This window comes from Gadus morhua, chromosome 13 (genome assembly GCF_902167405.1).
Source record: "Gadus morhua chromosome 13, gadMor3.0, whole genome shotgun sequence".
In the NCBI taxonomy this organism is placed as follows: domain Eukaryota; kingdom Metazoa; phylum Chordata; class Actinopteri; order Gadiformes; family Gadidae; genus Gadus; species Gadus morhua.
This window is the reverse complement of record NC_044060.1, coordinates 4,004,143-4,027,255: the sequence shown is the minus strand read 5'-3', so window position 1 is coordinate 4,027,255 and position 23,113 is coordinate 4,004,143. Positions and strand designations below refer to the sequence as shown.

General features: G+C 44.0%; 1 protein-coding gene across 1 annotated transcript in view; it reads left to right on the top strand.

The window, feature by feature from the left end:
* LOC115557596 (metabotropic glutamate receptor 4-like) overlaps window positions 1-23,113 on the top strand; it is a 152,566-nt gene that overhangs the window by 90,813 nt on the left and 38,640 nt on the right. The window contains 3 exon segments of the mRNA XM_030375522.1: window positions 4,078-4,213; window positions 5,061-5,215; window positions 6,417-6,557. Of these exon segments, the coding sequence (XP_030231382.1) occupies window positions 4,078-4,213; window positions 5,061-5,215; window positions 6,417-6,557 (432 nt within the window).

Genomic DNA, 23,113 nt, shown 5'->3' with positions numbered 1-23,113 from the left:
TGCAGAGCTGATGGTATGGCGTTCATTGGGCGTCGTTGAACGTATACTCAGCATGCACAGGGCGAATAAGATCTAAGAGTACCACAAACTACAGACACATACGGATGAAAGGGTGAGAAAAAGACCATAGTGGTCCTTTGAATAAAACTCCAAATTGGAATAAGATTTCCCCAAATATATTAGTGAAATTGAAATAAACCTTTTGAGAAGTTATATAAAGATAGCTTAATATCAATTGCCCTCACATATCCAAAAAACATACTTTATGAAACGGATGAACCTCTTTGTAGCGTAAAAGCAGAAGTTTGCAAGAAAAAGTTACTTTTGAAATCTAAGTATCCTAAATCAACACTGAACGGATGGGCTCCCACTTTCAGTAAAGTACCCGAAAATATCAAAAATCTTAAAAAAAGAGGAAAAAAAACTTTTTAAATCCTTTCAGTGTTCACACCTTTTTCCCTGATTCATATTTTAACTTTGAAGTTGTACGGTTAAACTCTGAAGCTGTAGAGCTACAACGCAGAGAGCCAGAAGAGCTCAACCGACGCGTATGGCTGAATACCCTTAGTTCTACAGAGCCACACCAAGATGGGGTAACCGGTTCAAATAGGACCAGGACCCATCCAGACGGGCTGTGAGGACTGCTAGCTCGTTGAGGGTCACTTCGATAGGCCATGGCGCGCTGATGGTTTGAATTAAGTGGTGAGATAGTAATATAGTCATCAACACACGCTGAATACTTAAGTAACTTCAGCTAAGAGATAACTCGACAGGTAAAACCTCTCTCACAAGGTGGGATCCACATTTAGGCCCAATCCCATTTCCCCTTACCCCTTCCCCCTCCCCCTTGTTTTGAAGGGGTAAGGGGTAGAAACGGGATGGGGCCTTAACATTGTGCGTATCAAAAGACTCTTTACACCTTAACATAAATATCCAACTGGCACATTCCAGAACAGCAGAGACCACAGCAACTGACAGCTTCGTCTGGGACACTAGTGCGAAACGAGCCACGGTGCTAGCAGATGCTATCTCGCTATACAGATGCTATCAGGCTATACAGATGCTATCAGGCTGTACAGATGCTATCAGGCTATACAGATGCTATCAGTCTGTACTGAGGCTATCATGCTATACAGATGCTATCAGGCTATACAGATGCTATCAGGCTATACAGATGCTATCAGTCTGTACTGATGCTATCATGCTATACAGATGCTATACAGATGCTATCAGGCTGTACAGATGCTATCCGTCTTATTAGCCCAGCACTACACACAGTCTCTCTATTATTATATGCACTCTCCGGTCTCAGTCAGCGTGTAATGTCAACTGACTTCACACCCACCCAAACGGGGGAACGTGTGGCCTTGGAACGGTATGTAAACGAGAATAAAACTCATTTGAATAAATCTGTCTTTAATCAGATCTCGAGTGTCCCAGACCTGCGGAAGCGTCTGAAAGTTGTGAGTGTCTGTAAAGGGTGGTGTGTTTTGGGGTGGGGCTTTGGGGTGGTGTGACACCAAAGCAGATTTCGTACCCCAGCAGGGGTTCTGGTGCGGCAAGGATAATGAGTCAGTACTCTGTAGTGAAAGTGCACGTCGTGCACATCCACAGACAGTCCTACTTTACCGTCGTTAATGCTGGGAATTACTGTGCAAAAAAGCTAATTATAATAAGGGACTCGTACAAAGTCCCTTAGACTAGAGACAGGTTTTAAACAAAAAAAGCAGCAGACAAGCAGGACCCAAATTTGTATATTCTATATACATTTATTCATATCCTGTGTAATTATGTACAGACGGGTGGAGAGAGGGCAGTGTATCTCCTCTGTTCCCGAAGTTAAAGTGACCCTCCCCCGTTCCTAAGGGCCCTGATGTTTCAGGCGAGATGGGACAAGGCAGTCCTAATAATTTAAGCCCAGGGCCCTTCAGTGATCCCGTTGCCTCAGAGCTCTTTCCCCAGTACAGGACTGGGAATCCGGTCTGCAGTTCCCACTGATGAGCCAGATAGACGGGTTAGTTTAACCGGGGGTCAGGCTGGTGATGGCCAGGCGTGATGTTCTTGGTGTGAACCCCCTGAGTGAACGGTAAACCCCTGTTCTGCTCCCTAAAGACGAGGAACCTAAACCGATTTTATAAAAACTCTAAAGAAATCACTGAATAAACAGCCTGTTAAAAACATTTGAAAAAAGTCTGATAAAAGTGTCTCTCTCCCCAATCTCTCTCCGCCAAGATAGCAAACGGAAAGATACTCCTGAGGCAAAGCAGACCTGTTAGTTTCTAAGAAAGTCTTTCCGAAGCTGTTCCCCTAATCCTCAGTGACTTGTATGGGTACAGTAGTGATTCCTCCCTCCTGTAACGCGGTGGGGGGGATTCAGAAGCCTCCGCTCCTGCCAAGAAGCAGAGCAGAATGCTCACTGCGTGGGCCCACCTGGCCTGTCAGCACAGCAGCCATGACACTAACAATACTATTCTCCCGGGGCTGTGGAAGAGGCACTGGGAGGGAAACCAGGAAGGCTGTCCACACCACACTCCACAAGGGTCCAGGAAGGGATACAATGGCCCTTATTTTGGGCGGCATGTTACTCAGAGCGGGTTGGCTGGTAAACGGAAGGTTGCTAGTTCAATCCCCGGCTCCTCCGAATGTCGAGGTGTCCCTGAGCAAGACATCTAACCTTTGACAGCTCCGGACGAGCTGGCTGTCCCCTTGCGTGGTTGATACCACCGTCGGTGTGTGAATGTGTGCATGAATGGGTGAATGTTAGGCAGTATTGTAAAGCGCTTTGAGTGGCCACTGGTTAGAAAAGCGCTGTATAAATGCATTCCATTTAACATTTCACTATGTTTACTATTACTACTGTTAATAGTACTAGCACTACTACTGATTAGTAATTATTTAGTAACTTGGCAGATGCTTTTATCCAAAGCGGATGGGAAGGAAATGAAGGAACTGGTAGGAGTAAGGCTGCTTGCTCAATGGTGGGCATGTCTGACTGTGGACATCAGGGATCGTACCCGGTACACACTAACCCCCTGGTTTATCCTGGCCGATTAAAGAGGGTAATTGTTTACCACCTCGATGTCCATCCAGGTGATATTGCCTCGTCCGTGTGTAATGTTTACGCTGTTGTGTTTGGTTTTTACGAGGCGAATCGGCCTCAGAAACCTGGGAAAAGCCCGGGCAGGGGATGGCAGTGTTTGGAGGAATCCATGAGTGACGTGTACAATAATGTGATGCTGCGATGCCAGTGCAGCGGTGAGCTGGAACGGGCCGACCGTGAGGCGGGTACATTTAATATTTATTTAGTCAGAGAGGAGAGACAACCGCAGGGGCAAGGAAGGCCAAGTTGTTTGTGGAAATCTACTTCTGTAAAACTGTCCGTATTATACAGACGATAATGCGATTTCAGACCACCAACAGCGTTCTTCAGAGACAGGCGTGCTTATTGTGTCCTTATATAGCTGAACAGAAATGGTGCACCTTGGTTAAGGTGCGGGGGGGGGGGGGGGCAGTGGTGCTCTCCTCTAATGATACAGACACCAAGCGAGTGATAAACCCGCTAACATCCACCTCGGTTCTTTAGGCTGGACTTTGAACCACCTTTGTTTTGAGTCGCGCTATGTAATGTCTGTGTGTACGTTCCAATCCTCTCTGAGTTCTAATAATTTTAAGTATCTGCTCAACTTTTAAGCAGATACACTAAGGAGACACTCTAACCATCTTCTTCATTAACCACGGTTCCTGAATAGATCTTAATTTACCATGGTTCCTGGTTCTTTAATAACCTGGTTTTAACGATGGTTCTAATGATGGTCCTAACGATGGTCCTTAAGATGGCCCTAACACTGGTCCTAACGATGGTTCTAACGATAGCCCTAACGCTGGTCCTAACGATGGTCCTAACGATGGTCCTAACGATAGCCCTAACGCTGGTCCTAACGATGGTGCTAACGATGGTCCTAACGATAGCCCTAACGTTGGTCCTAACGATGGTCCTAACGATGGTCCTAACGATAGCCCTAACGCTGGTCCTAACGATGGTTCTAGCAGTGGTGCTAACGATGTTCCTATCCCCAGGGGGCGTGTGCATCTCCCAGTCGGTGAAGATCCCGCGGGAACCCAAACAGGGAGAGTTCGATAAGGTGATCCGGAGGCTGCGAGAGAACCCCAACGCCAGGGTGGTCATCCTGTTCGCCAACGAGGACGACATCAGGTGACTGACCCCCTCTTAAGTACCCCGGACTCCTAGCATCCGATCCATCCAGATCGGGCCTCCATTACTCAGGTCTGACACGGAGGTCGGAGGAGTACATGGATTTGTTTTCACATAAGAAGGAAGGGAAAACGAGAATACTGATTTTTGCATTATCCGAAACCAGGTCATTAAGGGATGTTGGAATACTGAATGATGGTTTAATAGACAAGACAAAGCAGCAGCATCTGTCTATGCATTGATATCGGGTAATAATTGCAGGTCATTATTTGTGCATTCATGGTGTAGTAATACAAAATATTTTTCTTTCAAAAAAAACATTGTAAAATCAAAAAATGCAAATTAGACTTGCTATCATGAAATCAGTAACACCAGGTCTGAGTCCAACTCCTTATGGTTGCTAAGTGATTATTCTTTAACTCTTTACTGTGTACTCTTTAACCCACTTTCCCTTCACTCCTCGCTGTGCTGACGACGAAGAAAGAAACATGGATAATATATCTTAAGATGAATATTTACTGCACTGCATAATAGGCACATTTTGGGACAACTTCAAAAGCAGAGTCTTCAATATAGGGCAAGTTTATTTATATAACCCAAACACAAATGGCAGAGTTTCATACGAGCAGGAATCACATTTAAAAGACAACCTTAAAAATACGATTTAGATATTCAGAGTCAGACTACTTCTGAAATCGGAGAGGAAATAGTTTGTTGGGGATCGCTCTGCTCCAGATAGCATAACAACAATAGAAACCAGACGGAATAAAACATGAACCTCAGGAGCAGATCGTGTTTCCCCGTCTGACCTGTTCGTCTCCCACGCGTGCTCCCCGTGTGTCGACAGACGGCTGCTCCACGCCGCCAAGAAGGCCAACCAAACGGGACACTTCATCTGGGTGGGCTCCGACAGCTGGGGCTCCAAGATATCCCCGGTGCTGGACCAGGAGGAGATGGCGGAGGGGGCTGTCACCATCCTGCCCAAGAGACAGTCCGTCAGAGGTACGCGACCTCCATCGTCCTCCTCTTGCTGCTGTGTGAAACCGCCTTCTCTACCTCACCCTGAAACTACTCATGTTAGAGGACATGGGATGTAGTGGGAAACAAAGTAGTGCTTGATCCATCCTTGTCCGAATCCCGACTGAAGACATAGGAACAGGTGTAGAATTACATTTTTTACGTTTAGCAGACACTTTTATCCATTGCGACTTACTTATTCATACTCACATTCAAACACCGACGGCAAGGTAACAACCAGCTCGTTGGGAATAGTTAAGGTTAGGTGTCTAGCTGGCTACGTAATAACACCCCTTTAATTCAGGTCCTCCGATCAGATTCAGCCAGAATGTTTGCTTGACATTACCTGGCCGCCCAATAACATTTAGCCCATGCCATAGTTGTAACCGTAAGGTTGCTAGTACGATCCCCGGCTCCTCCCAGCTGAGTTAATATTCTGGGGCAGTATTGCTGCTCATGGGTCAGGGCAGATCAAACCCAGTGTTTGGTTCCTTTGGCGTCGTCATGGCGACACTAACTCTCTCTTAGGTTTTAAAATGTTTCGGTTGTGTTTTTTGCACTGATTTATTAGTTTTTCTCCGCGTCGAATCAAAATAATATCAATTGGAATGATTGCGGCTGCTGTGTTCTATCAAGGCCACATCGTTGAGTAATTACCTATGTCGCTAGCAGCCAATTATAACCACGCTAATGAGAAAATCAAATGGCCAACCTGGACATTAACAGAATAATACAAAGATAGGAAAATTATATCATCAAAGTATTTTATCGATCAAATTCACAGTATAGCTCAGGGTCATTCTGAGCATTAAATTCTAAAGACATGCAGACATGTCTTTAAATCGAATAACAAATACTATGTATTTGTTGCTGCATGTCTTTAGAATTTAATGTTCAGAATAACGCTGTGCTCTGCCGTGCATTAGATGAATACAAATACATGGCAGCAACAAGTACCTTGTAGCCATTAAACAATATGCAATGTTGAGTAGAGTCTTAAATAAAGTCAACCTAAGCTAAATTCAACCCAACCTAGATAAGGTTAACCCAACCATTGTTAGTGCTTGGCACTTGGTTCTATGAACATCCTTACTGTACCACAGTAACATAACGAAAACAAAACCTACCCGTGTTGTACAGGCTGGTTGTCCCCTGACTGTTGGCCTCTGTTGATGACTGTGTTCAGGGTTCGACCGCTACTTCATCAGCCGCACGCTGGAGAACAACAGGAGGAACATCTGGTTCGCTGAGTTCTGGGAGAACAACTTCAACTGCAAGCTGAGCCGCCATGCGCTGAAGAAAGGATCAGGGCTCAAGAAGTGCACAAGTAGGAGATAACTTCTGTCTGAACCGTACTAACGGGCTGCTGATTCCTGTCTCTCTGTTCTCTCTCTGTCAGTGTGTCTCTCTTGCTCTCTTTCTGTCGGTGTGTATGTGTCTATCTCTGTGTCTGTGTGTCTCTCTTGCTCTCTTTCAGTCGGTGTGTATGTGTCTATCTCTGTGTGTCTCTCTCGCTCTCTCTCTCTCTGTCTCTCTCTCTTTGTCTCTCTCTCTCGCTCTCTCTCTCTCTCTCTCTCTCTCTCTCTGTCTCTCTGTCTCTCGCTCTCGCTCTCTCTCTCTCTCTGTCTCTTTATATATATATATATATTGTATAGGTCTTTCTTCTCCCCAAGTTGAGTTCTGAATTCTGTAAGGAAGAGACATGCTGAGTGTGTAGTGAAGGAGTCTTCAACAGCTTCAGCTGTTAAAAGTGGAACAGCGTCGCATCAAATATTCTGAATGTCTGGCGTCTCTGTTGTAGCGCTGAGCCTTATTTGTGCTGAGTACCGACCGCTTGGGCCCACCTGCTGGGACTGGCTGGAACTGACTGGAGCAGGGGGAGCCCTGGTTAAAATAATATTAATAATTAATTATGATACCATACATTGAGTCTGAACCTTTGGTACCCGTACATGCAAATGGGGAAACCAATGTTCAAATAATAAATCAGACTGAGGTGGTTAGGATTAGGCTTTAGGATAGGGGTGGGGTTTTAGGGATAGATGTTAGAGTTAAGGTCTGGTTTAAAGGTTAGGTTAAGGCGCGGCTTCAGAGTGAGGGTTTGGTTTTAGCTTTCAGGGTAGGGGTTTGGTTGCCAGGACAACGGCCCCAGGACGGATCTCTGCCCCTGGAGGCCTTGGTAGACTAACCCTTCGATTAGACAAATTGCATTGCAAAAACACAATCCGTCTTTACATCCATGTTTACAAATTTCTCCTTTCAGCCCTATTTATTGGAGCTTTGAATTGTTATCCTGAATGAATGCGGACCCCTGCACCAACATGAGGGGTACATTGGGGTTCTCATTGGGGTATATGAGGGGTATATTGTACCGTTGTATGTTGGTATTTTGGCGGTTATTCCGTTTGTGATAGGGCTGTAGAAGAAGCTCTCAATGTCTTCAGCCGGCTGAAACACAAGGCACTTTATCGCTGTTTTAAGAATAAGAAACCAAGCAACTCTATTTAGTATTTTATTGTCCTCCTCATCGTAGAAGACAATGTTTATGCGTGTTTTGAAATTGTTGTACCGGTAATTTGTGATGTTTTAAATTATATTTTTATGGAGAAAGAAACCTGCTGAAAACACATGTTGAAACAATTAGACAAACTGCTGTTCATGTGGTGGAAATAAGTGTCACTAGTTTTGATAAAATAAAACTGATTTAGTCTCCAATCGAGCGACTGCAGACTGGAACGAGAACCCAAATTTCATCTCCATCTACCACTCCAACAACAACGAAAATTACCTGAAGAAACAGAAACAAAGGCAATTAAAATAATTGAATTTCACTAGCAACAAACAAACTTTTCTGATTCTAATCCAGAGAGGACTCTCTGACGAATTTATTTACCACAAATTGCAAATAAATTAGAGCAGGAGACACAATTAAAATCCTCCCTCTCTCGGGCGGTATAAATAGGTCAGAGGTTCTGCGTTCTCTCAAAGTCAGAGCTCTGATTCGCTGTTGCTAGGACACAGAACCCGACGGTACCTACCCAAATCTACGCAGAGGTGCATCGTATCCGTGGCGGTCGGTGCTCGAGGGAGAGGGGCGATGTCGAGGCATCAGCAAATTCATATAACATTACAGGATCTGTCTGGGATTCACGCGTGAAGACAGCTGTTTCAAAGGGGGCCTCGACACGAAGGGGGTCTCGACACGACAGCCCCCCGTCTCACCTCCGGCCGGTCCACCTGTTGGCTCTTTGTTTGGTGTCTCCAGGGGTGGGCGGTAGCATTATGGTCCATTGCCTTATTATTTAGTGGTTTTTGTAGTTGCAGGTTTAAGTGCTCGTGCTGAACATGGTCATGTTGCCTTTGTGTTAAAAACATCTTTAGATCTCGATTGATTCGAGGGATTTCAGAGCAGCAGACATCTGAGGCCTCTAGACTCCAGAAAGAGAGGCTATTTTTATTAAACAGTGACTCAGAGCTAACATGAATCACTGCAAGGTCAGACATTTCTTTCAACTAAATATACATACCTTCAGTTCACACAATATTACATTGAATTTAATGTAACAGATTTAATTCCGATAAGTGAACACCAGGAGCGTCGCTAGCAATTGAAAACATTCGGGGCTGTAGCCCAGAAGTTAGAGTCCTTTTAAAACGGGGGTTCGGGACTTTGTCCCCCGAGAAAATGTAATAATCGGGCTGATGAACATGCAATTGTAACGTAGTTTGAGAAGGAAACTTTTGTAAACGCAATATTGTCATCCCGCAGTAATCAGCCCGGCGCCCCACTGGGAATTCTCCCGACTCCCGATTATCACTCCGTCAATCACCGTGTGTGTGCGAGCATGTGTGCAGGCGTTATTCGATAGCCTGGTAATGTGTATACATGTACGGTAATATTCATACTGGTTTAAATAATACATTTGATAGTATTTCCCACCTTTGCTGAGCAAGAGTTTTGTTCTTAAGTTCAGTGATTGAAATAAATAAAAGCCCGGGCTATTGAAGTTTTACTGTACCACTGTCATGCACCTACCTGATGTCAAGTGGACCTGGCTGAATTAACTGCGGGCCTCTCTTCTTATCCATCTTACCAAAGATATTTTATTACTGTCCTTCTCAACACTCTCTGATCTCACAAAAAGGCTAGAAGCACGAAACAGCAATATCGACGTGATGCGCTATGCATAGAGAAGAAAGAATTCCAACTTTGAATTTGCAACATTTTGCAACAAATTATTCAAAATCTGCCCATGTATGGACACGTCAGAATTTTGAGTTTTTCACTGGCTATGTTGCATCTGTGGCTGCTGGTAATGCAACCTCAAAGAAGTCTACTCTACGGAGCTATTTTCATCATTATTATGTTTTTTTATTTTTTATTTGACGTCACATCAATCCGGGGCTATTCACAAAAGATCCGGGCTATAGCCTCGAATGCCCAGGTCTAACAATGCGCCTGGTGAACGCGCAGACGTGGGCTGTGTTGGGTCTTTGTGTGAACACCAATAGTGTGTATTAATTTTAAACCAGCATCAGCATCATCTTGACAGATCCTCCAAGATTAGAAGAGTTTTCCGTGACGTTGTCTGCATATAGTTCACATTTCCTACGCTGAACTCAGGATTCACACGGCTGCTGGACAAAAACTTTTGGTGGCAGCTCTTTTTAATAGCCACAGAACTAAAGGACTGACCCAAATTAGGAAACAAACTTTCGGACTGAAGTACTTGGAGTGGCCTAAAGTCAGTTTGAAGAGGTCAATAGGGCGAGAAAAAGATATGATTATAATCTGTAATTATTTTAAGAGAAAAGTTGAGTTCATGCTTTTGAAAAAGCATTTGAACATCCACTATTCTCTGGGTGGAAAAGTCCACAATTGTGTGTGTGACTCACTCACTCACTCACTCACTCACTCACTCACTGACTCACTCACTGACTCACTGACTCACTCACTCACTCACTCACTCACTCACTCACTCACTCACTCACTCACTCACTCACTCACTCACTCACTCACTCACTCACTCACTCACTCACTCACTCACGCACTCACTCACTCACTCACTCTCACATCGATTAAGCCTCTTTCCAGCGTGGCTGCCTGATCTGTGTCAGGTTCAGTGTGACATCATGGAGAGGAAGTCAAAAGGCTTATATACTGGGACTGTCCCTCTGCTTACATCATCAAACCTACACACGCATTGCTCTGAGCTATTGCCTTAACTCTACTTAAACTATTAAAGTGTGTTCAGTGCCAGGGGTCTTCAGAGATGTGAGATGGAGGAGGGGTGAAGGTTCAGGCCCGTTGAGACTGGGCTGGAGATCCATCGTAAGGCTGGACCTGAGGAGAGACACATCTCGAGGACGCTCGTTAAGCCAGCGCCCAGCCTCAGACGCCCCCACGACAGGCTTTTAAAGGCTGCCACTGCACACGCACGCACACACACACACACGCACGCACGCATGCACGTGCAAGCACACAAACGCACATACTCAAACACACGCATGCATGCACACACAGACACACACACACGCATGCACGCACATGCACGTACACCACACACACACACACGCATGCTTACAAACACACACAAATGCATACACACACACAGACACACGTACAGACACACACACACACACATACACATACACACACAGACGGACACATACACCCACACACACAGACGAAGGTGTTGAGTGCATGTTAATGGGCAGTCTATTCAGAGGGCGTTATGAAGAAGGGCTTGTAATCAACCAAGGGGGCGCACATAAACTAGGCACGGCTTCGTCTAATCCAAGAGTGTGTGTGTATGTGTATGTGTATGAATGTGTTCTTAACTTGGTCATGCTGAAGTTAAAGGTTGTTTCCAGCAACTACGGTGGCCTGCACCAGCATGTATGGTGTACGGTCTCCTGTACTGGCCTGCATGTGCGAGGGGGCCGATGCTGTATTGTGTAAGGTATCCTGTACTGGCATGTATTGTGTAAGGTGCCAGTAGTTATTACCTTTTTGACGACTCTTGCCTGTGGATAAATCAGTTGAACCCATCTCAAGGTGCAATAAAACACGTTTTCGCAGGAGCCAATCTCTGCCAACCAGTCTGTGAAGTTCTCCTGCTCCTGACTCAAGTGGGCTTCTTTTCGAGGCGCCAAAGTGCCTTTTCGTCACGACCAAAGGACGATGATGTGTGGATTTGTGGATGTGTGGATGTGTGTCTGTCCAGCCAACGCTTTCATAGGGATGTCCACGTCCGAGAGAGCCTAATCTTCTATTACGCCACTAAAGTAGAATCACACAAGTTAACTAGCAATTGCAATTGCCGGTGAATTTGTGAGCAAATTGCCTCATAGCGTTGACCGCCTCTGCGTGGGGTCAGAGCCAGCAGACTTGTTCCAATGCGTTTCATTGTTCTACCTCTTGGCTCTATTGTATCGTAGTTAGCTGAAATAACACAGCAGACTCTATCCAGGCCTCGAGTCCATCTACACCGGATGGCAGCAAACAGCAGTTAAGTCCTCCCACTGTATTACACACAAGCGACCTTAACACCAGTGCAGCCAGTTTAAACTCCATGACACCAACACGGCTCTTGGAATGAGATATTTCCCTCCGTCCGCTTCCTGCTTGCAGGTGCCACCCGCCATCTGTTTAACAGGGCCGGCGTGTGTCTCCAGCGATGGAGAGGCCATTACTGCTCTCCCTGCCGTTGTTTGAGGAGTCCATGTGGGGGGCAGGGCTCGGGAACAATCAGTGTCTTCAGAGGTCTGCTGGGATCAGAGTGATCAAAGATACCCCGGTACATCAAGAAGAAACAGAATGGAGTGACACACAGAGAGGCAGAGGAGAGAGACGCACAGAGGCAGAGAGAGGAGAGACACAGAGTGAGGGGCAGTGAGAGGAGAGACACAGAGAGAGGCAGAGAGAGGAGAGACACAGAGTGAGGGGCAGAGAGAGGAGAGACACAGAGAGAGGCAGAGAGAGGAGACACAGAAAGAGGGGCAGAGAGAGGAGAGACACAGAGAGAGGCAGAGAGAGGAGAGACACAGAGAGAGGGGCAGAGAGAGGAGAGAAATAGAGAGGCAGTGAGAGGAGAGACACAGAGAGAGGCAGAGAGAGGAGAGACACACAGAGGGGCAGAGAGAGGCAGAGAGAGGAGACATACAGAAAGAGGGGCAGTGAGAGGAGAGACACAGAGAGAGGCAGAGAGAGGAGACACGGAAAGAGGGGCAGAGAGAGGAGAGACACAGAGAGAGGCAGAGAGAGGAGACACAGAAAGAGGGGCAGTGAGAGGAGAGACACAGAGAGGCAGAGAGAGGAGAGAAATAGAGAGGCAGTGAGAGGAGAGACACAGAGAGAGGGGCAGAGAGAGGAAAGACACAGAGAGGCAGTGAGAGGAGAGACACAGATAGAGGGGCAGAGAGAGGAGAGACACGCAGAGGGGCAGAGAGAGGAGAGACACAGATAGAGGGGCAGAGAGAGGAGAGACACGCAGAGGGGCAGAGAGAGAGGAGAGACACGCAGAGAGGTAGTGAGAGGAGAGACACAGAGAGGCAGAGAGAGGAGAGACATAGAGAGAGGCAGAGAGAGGAGAGACAGAGAGAGAGATGTATAAGAGAGAGGCAGCAAGAGGAAAAATAAATAGAAGAGAGACGCAGAGAGAAGAGAAATGGATAGAAGAGAGCAATACAGAAAGGCAGATGGAGGAGAGAGATATAGCAGAGAGAGAGTGACTGAGAGAAAGAGAGGGAGGGAGAGAGTGTCTGAGAGAGAGCAAGAGAGACAGAGAGAGAGAGAGAGAGAAAGAGAGAGGCAGTCAGAGAGAGAAAGAGAGATAGAGTGTCTGAGGGAGTGAAGGGATAGAAGTTTGGTCATCAGGAAGGAGGGAGATCTTGAGGAGCCTGAATTAATTGATTAAACACGAGAGGCTGGATGGCCATCTAATCAGTCTGTGATATCCCCACTAATTAATGAAGTTGGACCAGGACCAGGACAACATTTAAATCATTGCCCGTCCCTGGAGATTAAGTCTTTGATGGCATTGTTTTATTTTGCATCTTTGTTCTGCTGGTTTTTAGTGCTCTGCTTCGGTTCGAGTGGCTCAGCTACTGCATAGTTCCTCGCCGTCTTGACGGAATCAGACGAACATGTAAAGATCTGGAGAAGAGAGCCCAACATACAAACAAGAGGCTATTTATAGCCCGCCGACTCCCAGTGTGCGGGCCCGGGTATCAAAGGGCCCGGGAACCGTGAAACATTCGGAGGCTTTTGACAGTTGGAATAGAGCACAGCAGGCGGCGAAAGACAACAATATTAGGAGAGTTGTCAGCAGTTTTACTTTCAGGAGCTCAAACTAGCGACAGAGTCAGCCGAGCCGATAGCCTGATGCTAACGTCGCTAACGTTGTTATGTTATGGCAGCGGTGGCACAATGAGGACCCACGTCACTGGTATTTAAAACCAGGAACACACCATGCACCGATTCGACATCGTTGTTCATACTTCAACACTAGCGTTATTTTACAACAGCCCGACGCCGGCTTATGACAAGAATAACCGGATTAATGCAGATCCTTCACATCTCGGAGCAGATAAAGATGCCTTCAAAGCACGTCGTGTCTATTCACAACGACTGGGGGGGAAAGAAGAAAGAGAACATTTTCGGAACGCACGCACGCACGCATACAAACCCCGCCACACAAACGGACTTGTGTGTGGCGGCGACACAAAGTTGGGACGCCCTCACTTTGTAAGAGCTTATCACTTTGAAGGCCGGCTTCCAGCCCGGGGAAACGTGTGGGAGGCTGCCAGCGTAGCAGGAGGAGGAAGACGGGAGACAAGGAGGGAGAGACAGAAGCAGCTTGGGAGGCTGGGGCTTAGAGAGCCCGGAGACAATGCCGCCGCCGCCGCCGCCGCCGCCGCCGCAGCCGCCGCGCGGTGTGTGTGGGCTGCAGACGCAGCACCACAGAAACATCTCTTACCCCCAGCTGGCTCCAGACCCCCCTCCTCGCAGAATACCAAATGGGGCCCTAAATCCACGGCGGTATCTGTCCACAGCCAGGGAGGCCCCCCTCGGCCCCCTAGAGCAGTCAGGGGCCCGGCCCCTGGCGTGGACCGAAGGTAGTCATTGCTTTTAATTCATACGTTTTCGAAAAACTCGCTGAGATAATTGGGGCCGTTAAAAATGACTTTGGTCCGTGGGGGGAGAGGGCTGGTGATGTTTATCAAGTGGGCGGCGGGGAGGAGACGCAGGCAGAGGGAGGTGCAGGCGAAGTGGACGTTAACTGATTGAGGAGGGGCCGGGACCCTTTCAAACGGGGAAGTGGGTGCCGGAGAAGTGGCTTATCGAGGAGAGGCGAACCGGAGAGGACAGCTGTTGAATGATAAGCAGAGATCAGGGAGGTAGGACGAGTGGACGAGTGGAGGGCAGCTGATATACCAGGTTTGGACCAGAGAGAGGCTTGTGAGAGGATTTAGAGACAAAAACAACTCATCTGTGATTGTCAATGTAATGAGCAGGAGTTTAACTAATTAGCCACAGATTGGTGTTTATCGGACGGATGAAAACATCCCAAAATCATCAGTGATTCACTGGGAGGGGATGTCAGTGACTGGGATGATAAGAACATTGTGCCCATCATGCAATGCTCTCTCTAGGTCTCTCTCAATCCCTCTCTCCACATCTTCTTTCCCTCTCCGGCTCTGTCCCTCTCTCCTTCTCTCCCCTTCTCCCTCTAACCTCCTCAATCTCTTTCCTCCACTATTTTTAATGCCGGCTCTCTCCATCCCTCTCCCTCGATCTACCCTCTCTCTCCTTAAGTCTGTCCCCCGTCTCTCTCTCTCTCTCCTTCCTCTCCCTCTCCCCCTCTTCCTTATCCCCCTAACCCTTTCCCTCTCCTTCTCTCCCACTCCCCCTGTCTGCCCCTCTCTCCCTCTCTGTCCCTCACCATTATTACTGCCAACACCTTAAGGTGTTTTCTGCAACAGCTGGTGGTGGAAACGCGCAGCGGTTTGAATCCCACTGTGCAAATTTCCCATTTCCTTTGTGTTCTAATTTATGTTGAACACTCTCATGTTGTGCCATCTGAGGACTTTAGTTCTGAGTTTTTCTAAAAAGCTGGAAGTACTTATAAAGACTCTTAAAGCCAGTGCTTGTGGAATGATTATTTTGACCCAGCAGAAAGCCCTTGTTACCCCGTGTAATGGTCGAAGAACACCGCTGCTCTCAGAATGCCACAAATCAGCACAGGTGTGCACATGTACGTTTAGAGTGGGATTAGGGGGGCCCTCAAAGAGAAACCGATTAGAGACACACACACGCACACACTCACACACACTCAAACGAACAATGATCGCTTTTAAGTGAACTTTAAAAGTAGAATCCAGTTACCTGACATGACAGGATCAAAGTCCTTTGTGCCGGTCGTCACACAAACGAGCCAATCTGCATTCACACCTTCTGAGTCATACCGTTAATGATAAAGTTACTTCTGAGAATCTGTACCTACGTAAACAACTGATTTCCCAGAACCGTGTTATAATGACGCAGGAGAGTTGACCAATCAGCAGTCCACTTGCCCTCCTTTGAGATCATCACCTCTTTATCCTCTTTGCCCTCTTCAGGAGTCGATACGTTTGTTTGTAGGTGCTTGAAAGAGTCTTCAGTAAGAAATATGAAAACAGGGTTTGAGTCCTATTTCCAAAAGTATTATATATATACATAATTCTTTTAACAAAGATGATTTCTTTGCCTTGTAAACCTTTTTTACCAATATAAGCCTTTTAGGGCAACCAATTATGTTTTGTATGCAATATAGAAAGGGACGGTACAGTAGGATCAGTTCTTAAACCTTTTCATGAGACCCAAGGTCAGACTGCACACTCCACACACTGGAATTGGTGTATGTGTGTGTGTGTGTGTTTGTGTGTGCCTGTGTGCGTGCGTGCGTGCGTGCTTGTGTATGTGAAAAAACCCTGGCTGACACCGCCCCTAATCCTCACTGACTCCCCCCTGTAACCTTGCTGACTCCGCCCCTTGTCCTTGCTGACTCCGCCCCTTACAACACTGACCCCGCACCTTACCCTTGCTGGCTCCGCCCCTTACCTCCTTAGCCCTTTAGCAGCTTTTGATACGTTATGCTAATAGAATACATGCCTTCTTGATGACATCAGTTTCCTTGTTTCATCGTTGAAATGTGGTAATAAATACCTGGTATCGAGAAAATACAATTTTTTTTTTAACCGTAACAACTTGGTTTACCTCGCCAGGAAGAACAGAGTAAGAAAAAGAACTTCAGTTGACAATCTTCCATTGAAGTTATGCCGTGAGAAAGTCTCATTATCGGATTCCGAGCCTCACCGCCTATCCTCACCTCGCTCAGCCAACAGCACACTCAATAAGCAGCGCCTCACGCCCCAAACACCCCACTACCACCACACAACACACAGCGCCTCACACACCCAAACACCCCTCTACCACCACACAAAACACACTAGGGTTGACACTAAGGTTTCAAAAGCACTTGCCCAACGGGCAAGTACGAGTCCGGTTCAACTTGCCCGAATGTAATGTTCACTTGCCCAAATTATAATCAGAATCGTGAACGGGCCTCTTTTTGCCAGGCACCCGGCCTGGTTTTGGGGGGGCTCAGAAAAATCATCCTAGCTCAGACTGAAGCTGAATGTTAGCTTCCACACATGTTGCGTTTAAAAAATAACAAATTTCTCTTTGTTTACTTATTTATCGAGCGGTCACATCGTTCCATGAAGTGATTTCAGTCCACCATTGCAACCTATTAAAGCTATCGCCAAGTTATATGTAGACCTGCATGATTTAAGCAAATGTACATAACTAAATGTCAGAGGTAGTAGCAAAGATATGTCTATTTTAACTTTCAAGTTTCTTGTAGCTCTAATCACAATCGCGTTTCTTGTAGTGTCAGTCACGATACGATTTTTTTCAGGAAAGAACATACCCAAAGTAAATAGAGTATATCTCCACAACTGCAAGGGCGATAATGTCATCTTTGTGCCAAAAGAAAGATTGTTGTGCAAGGGAAATATTCAATGGGGATAATACTTGGTGAAAGTGAATAAAGCTAGGGAACACAGCATAAGTGGAATATAACATTTCCACCTGAAATAATTATCAGTTGGTCCTTATCAGTTGGGAGCGCTGTCTTACTATGAGACACTAATAATGGTAGATATCTTACAATTTTGACACTTGACACCTCTATTTAAAGTTCAGGGCAAATATAATCGAATGCACCAATACAAGCCAAACACTCGCTAATAAATATATGGCACTAGATTGCGCTGAAGAATATGTTTTCTGATTGAAGGCAATTTACCTATTCACTAAGAAACCTTCTCTTATTCATTGATTGAAAACACCATGTTTAGTTGCAAAATTTGGCCCAGACACTGGATAATCTGTTTATGGTGGTTTTATTCGATCAGAATCAACTTTGTGGACAAAAATCACAAAGGTAATACTTCATTTTTGGTTGTTAAAAGAAAAGGGGACGTTTCTTCTTAAGTTGTTATTTGCGAGTTTTAGTCACAGAATGATATGGTTTGGACTGTTGGAATAAGTGGAGGCTCAGCTTTCATGATGTATATACCGTATTTTCCGCACTATAAGGCGCACCGGAGTATAAGCCGCAGGAGATAAATTGAATTATGTGTACATATATAAGCCGCACTGGACCATAAACCGCAGGTGTTTTAATGTTTAATTACCATTACCCACTATGTTTTATTCGATAGATTTCGACAGTGTTACCCCTTATGGGTTTTTCATGACAGATAAAAAACGATGCCAGTGTTACCCTTTACGTTTCATTTGATAAAAACGACGGTGTTACCCCTTATGTTTTTTGCCATGATGATTGATGAAAATATTTTATTTGACAAGGACAATTTTTTTTTTTTTTCAAATATGTTTTTTTTCATGATGACCAATAAAATACGAAAGTGTTACCCTTATATTTTTTGACAAAGACAACAGTGTTACCCCATATGTTTTTTTTCATGACGACCAATAAAAAACAACAGTGTTACCCCTTATGGTTTTTTTCATGACGACCAATAAAAAACAACAGTGTTACCCCTTATGTTTTTTTTCATGACGACCAAAGAAAAACGACAGTGTCACCCATCATGTTTCATTTGAGAAAAACGACAGTGTTACCCCCTATGTTTTAATTAATAAATATCGACAGTGTTACCCCTTATGTTTTTTTTCATGACGACCAATAAAAAACGACAGTATTACCCCTTGTTTTTTTCATGACGACCGATAAAAAACAACAGTGTTACCCCTTATGTTTTTTTCATGACGACCAAAGAAAAACGACAGTGTCACCCTTCATATTTCATTTGATAAAAAAGACAGTGTTACCCCCTATGTTTTAATCGATAAATATCGACAGTGTTACCCCTTATATTTATTTCATGTTGACCAATAAGTAACTACAGTGGCACCCCTGTCAACCTTTTTCCGGGGATCCGAACATGAGCTGTTTAGAGTGTTAACCTCCGAACTTAACAATTCACCATAGAGACACCAGAAAAGTCATCACAAAGGTTATACTTGACTTTATAATTCACATGAAATACAGATAAGAGTCTTCCAACAGAAGACATCAACCGGACTTGAACCCCGGTCTCAAGGGGGTTAGCTCACAGCTCTCTCCACTTCCCACTGTGATTTGTATTTTAATTATGTCTGAGGTTATATATGACAATAGACATGATAGCATTACGTTTAAAATTAAAGATATTGTATTTTCCACAGATATTGAGCCACGGTCTCCAGTGGGTTAGGCAGAGTGCAATCCACTGCACCACTGAGGCGATGAAAATACACAATAATCAATCATCAATAAAGAGGATATACATGATATTAAAATTATGTGTGTATTTCTATTATTTCCCTTATGTTTTTTTTCATGACGAACAATAAAAAACGACAGTGTTAGCCCTTATATTTTATTTGACAAAGGCAACAGTGTTACCCCTTATGTTCTTTTTCATGACGACCAATAAAAAACAACATTGTTACCCCTTATGTTTTTTTCATAATGACCAATAAAAAACGACAGCGTTACCCCTTATGTTTTTTTTTAATGACGACCAATAAAGAACAACAGTGTTACCCCTTATGTTTTTTTTAATAACGACCAAAGAAAAACGACAGTGTCACCCATCATGTTTCATTTGAGAAAAACGACAGTGTTACCCCCTATGTTTTAATTAATAAATATCGACAGTGTTACCCCTTATGTTTTTTTTCATGACGACCAATAAAAAACGACAGTATTACCCCTTGTTTTTTTCATGACGACCGAAAAAACAACAGTGTTACCCCTTATGTTTTTTTCATGACGACCAAAGAAAAACGACAGTGTCACCCTTCATATTTCATTTGAAAAAAGACAGTGTTACCCCCTATGTTTTAATCGATAAATATCGACAGTGTTACCCCTTATATTTATTTCATGTTGACCAATAACTAACTACAGTGGCACCCCTGTCAACCTTTTTCCGGGGATCCGAACATGAGCTGTTTAGAGTGTTAACCTCCGAACTTAACAATGCACCATAGAGACACCGGAAAAGTCATCACAAAGGTTATACTTGACTTTATAATTCACATGAAATAGAGATAAGAGTCTTCCAACAGAAGACATCAACCGGACTTGAACCCCGGTCTTCAGGAGGAAAGCTCACAGCTCTCTCCACTTCCCACTGAGATTTGTAAATTTATTATGTCTGAGGTTATATATGACAATAGACATGATAGCATTACGTTTAAAATTAAAGATATTGTATTTTCCACAGATATTGAGCCACGGTCTCCAGTGGGTTAGGCAGAGTGCAATCCACTGCACCACTGAGGCGATGAAAATACACAATAATCAATCATCAATAAAGAGGATATACATGACATTAAAATGTATGTGTGTATTTCTATTATTTCTCTTATGTTTTTTTCATGAAGAACAATAAAAAACGACAGTGTTAGCCCTTATATTTTATTTGACAAAGGCAACAGTGTTATCCCTTATGTTTTTTTCATGACGACCTATAAAAAACAACAGTATTGCCCCTTTTATTTTTTTCATGACGACCAATAAAAAACAACAGTGTTACCCCTTACGTTTTTTTTCATGACGACCAATAAAAAACCACAGTGTTACCCCTTATGTTTTTTTTCATGACGACCAATAAAAAAAACATTGTTACTCCGTATGTTTTTTTTCATGACGACCAATAAAAATAACAGTGTTACCCCTTATGTTTTTTTTCATAACGACCAATGAAAAACAACAGTGTTACCCCTTATGTTTTTTTTCATGACGACCAATAAAAAACAACATTGTTACCCCTTATGTTTTTTTTTCATAACGACCAAAAAAAATAACAGTGTTACCCCTTGTTTTTTCATAACGACCAATAAAAAACAACAGTGTTACCCCTTATGTTTTTTTTCATGACGACCAATAAAAACAACATTGTTACCCCTTATGTTTTTTTTCATGACGACCAATAAAAAATAACAGTGTTACCCCTTATGTTTTTTTTCATAACGACCAATAAAAAACAACAGTGTTACCCCTTATGTTTTTTTTTATGACGACCAATAAAAAACAACAGTGTTACCCCTTATGGTTTTTTTCATGACGACCAAAGAAAAACGACAGTGTCACCCCCTATGTTTTAATTGATAAATATCGACAGTGTTACCCCTTATATTTATTTCATGACGGCCGATAAAAAACTACAATAGTTACCCCTCATGTTGACCAATAAATAACAACAGTGGCACCCCAGTCAACCTTTTTCCAGGGATCCGAACATGAGCTGTTTAGAGTGTTAACCTCCGAACTTAACAATGCACCATAGAGACACCGGATAAAGTCATCACAAAGGTTATACTTGACTTTATAATTCACATGAAATACAGATATGAGTCTTCCAACAGAAGACATCAACCGGACTTGAAGCCCGGTCTCCAGGGGGTTAGCTCACAGCTCTCTCCACTTCCCACTGAGATTTGTATTTCAATTATGTCTGAGGTTATATATGACAATAGACATGATAGCATTACGTTTAAAATTAAAGATATTGTATTTTCCACAGATATTGAGCCACGGTCTCCAGGGGGTTAGGCAGAGTGCACTCCACTGCACCACTGAGGCGATGAAAATACACAATAATCAATCATCAATAAAGAGGATATACAACAGTGTTACCCCTTATTTTTTTTCATAACGACCAATAAAAAACAACAGTGTTACCCCTTATGTTTTTTTTCATGACGACCAATAAAAAACAACATTGTTACCCCTTATGGGTTTTTTCATGACGACCAAAGAAAAACGACAGTGTCACCCCTCGTTTCATATGATAAAAACGACGGTGTTACCCCTATGTTTTATTGATAAATATCGACGGCGTTACCCCATATGTTTTTTTCATGACGACCGATAAAAAACGACAGTGTTACCCCTTATGTTTCATTTGATAAAAACGACAGTGTTTCCCCTTTAGTTTTTTTCAAGACGACCAATAAAAAACAACAGTGTTACCCATTACGTTTTTTTTCATGACGACCAATAAAAAACCACAGTGTTACCCAGGGACGGGGAAGGGGGTGCTTAGGGTGTTGCAGCACCCCCCCCCCCCTGGCGAACCCTGGCTGTAACTGCAAGTGAGAAAGTTTTCTGAACAAATCAATACTTTTTTCTATTTTATGTATAATCTTATCATGCAACATGATTTTTCATTAAATTATTGACATCCAACCTTTTTATGATTTTTTATCATATTATCATTTTATTTAGAACATTGTCTGTGTAGGCTGACGTAGGCTATGACGCACAACGCAGAACTGTCCATAGCTGAATATGGTACTATGCGGATTTTACATAAGCATGTTAGTGTTCAACATCTGTTGTAGTGAACATTCTAAAACTGGTGTAAAATGTTGCTGCCATATTAATAGACACGTTGAATGTCATCGTTTTGATTCTGGAATCCCGCACGTAAACTGCTTGGCAAAAAAAGAGCAAAGACGGACGGTTCACTTTCCTTTGTAAACCTTTAGAAATAACCTCCTGAATCCTTGTTATAACGCTGTGTATAATCCCGGACCGCAACAGCTTGTCGGCATGTTGTTAGTGTGTAAAAATTCAGCACAGTGTCAGCCGAGTTTACTCTAATTTACACATTGTTTACTTACTAACGTTTGTGAATAACAGTGGCTAGTTGGCATAACTCTTTTTACACACCAGTAGAGTGTTTATCAGAGCGGAGCCCTGAATGTGACGTCACCCGTCATCTCGTCTCTGTAAACAATGGATGTTGCTCAGCATTTATTATGACGTCTTTATATAGACTCTCTCTCAGCACCCCCCCCCCCCCCCTCGGACTGACTTCCCACGTCCCTGATTAGTGCTGGCCCGAATGCCATTTTTCAGGCTTCGAATACTCGTTGGTTTTTCCGAGCAAATATTCGAATGCTCGTTCCAGAAAAAAACACCATCAAAAACTACATTAATAATCCCTATATACTCCCTGGAACCGATTTTGACAGTATCTGCATTTTTTTTGAAGATTTAATAGCTTTTGAACGTTAATTAGTAGGCCTAAGTAGGTTGAAGTTTCTTAGTTTTCCCCCGTGAAAGCGAACAGCTGTTGTTCCGTTCCAAATCAGCTGTCCTCTGCCATCTCAGCCCTTACGGGAGCTTTTCAATTCATCCTGGAACGTGCATCTTTTCAGGGAATTTGTACAATAAATCCATAACAAATACCGAATATTGATTTTCTTATGTGTCCATATTATATCCATTATATTGTCCGGGTATTCCCAAG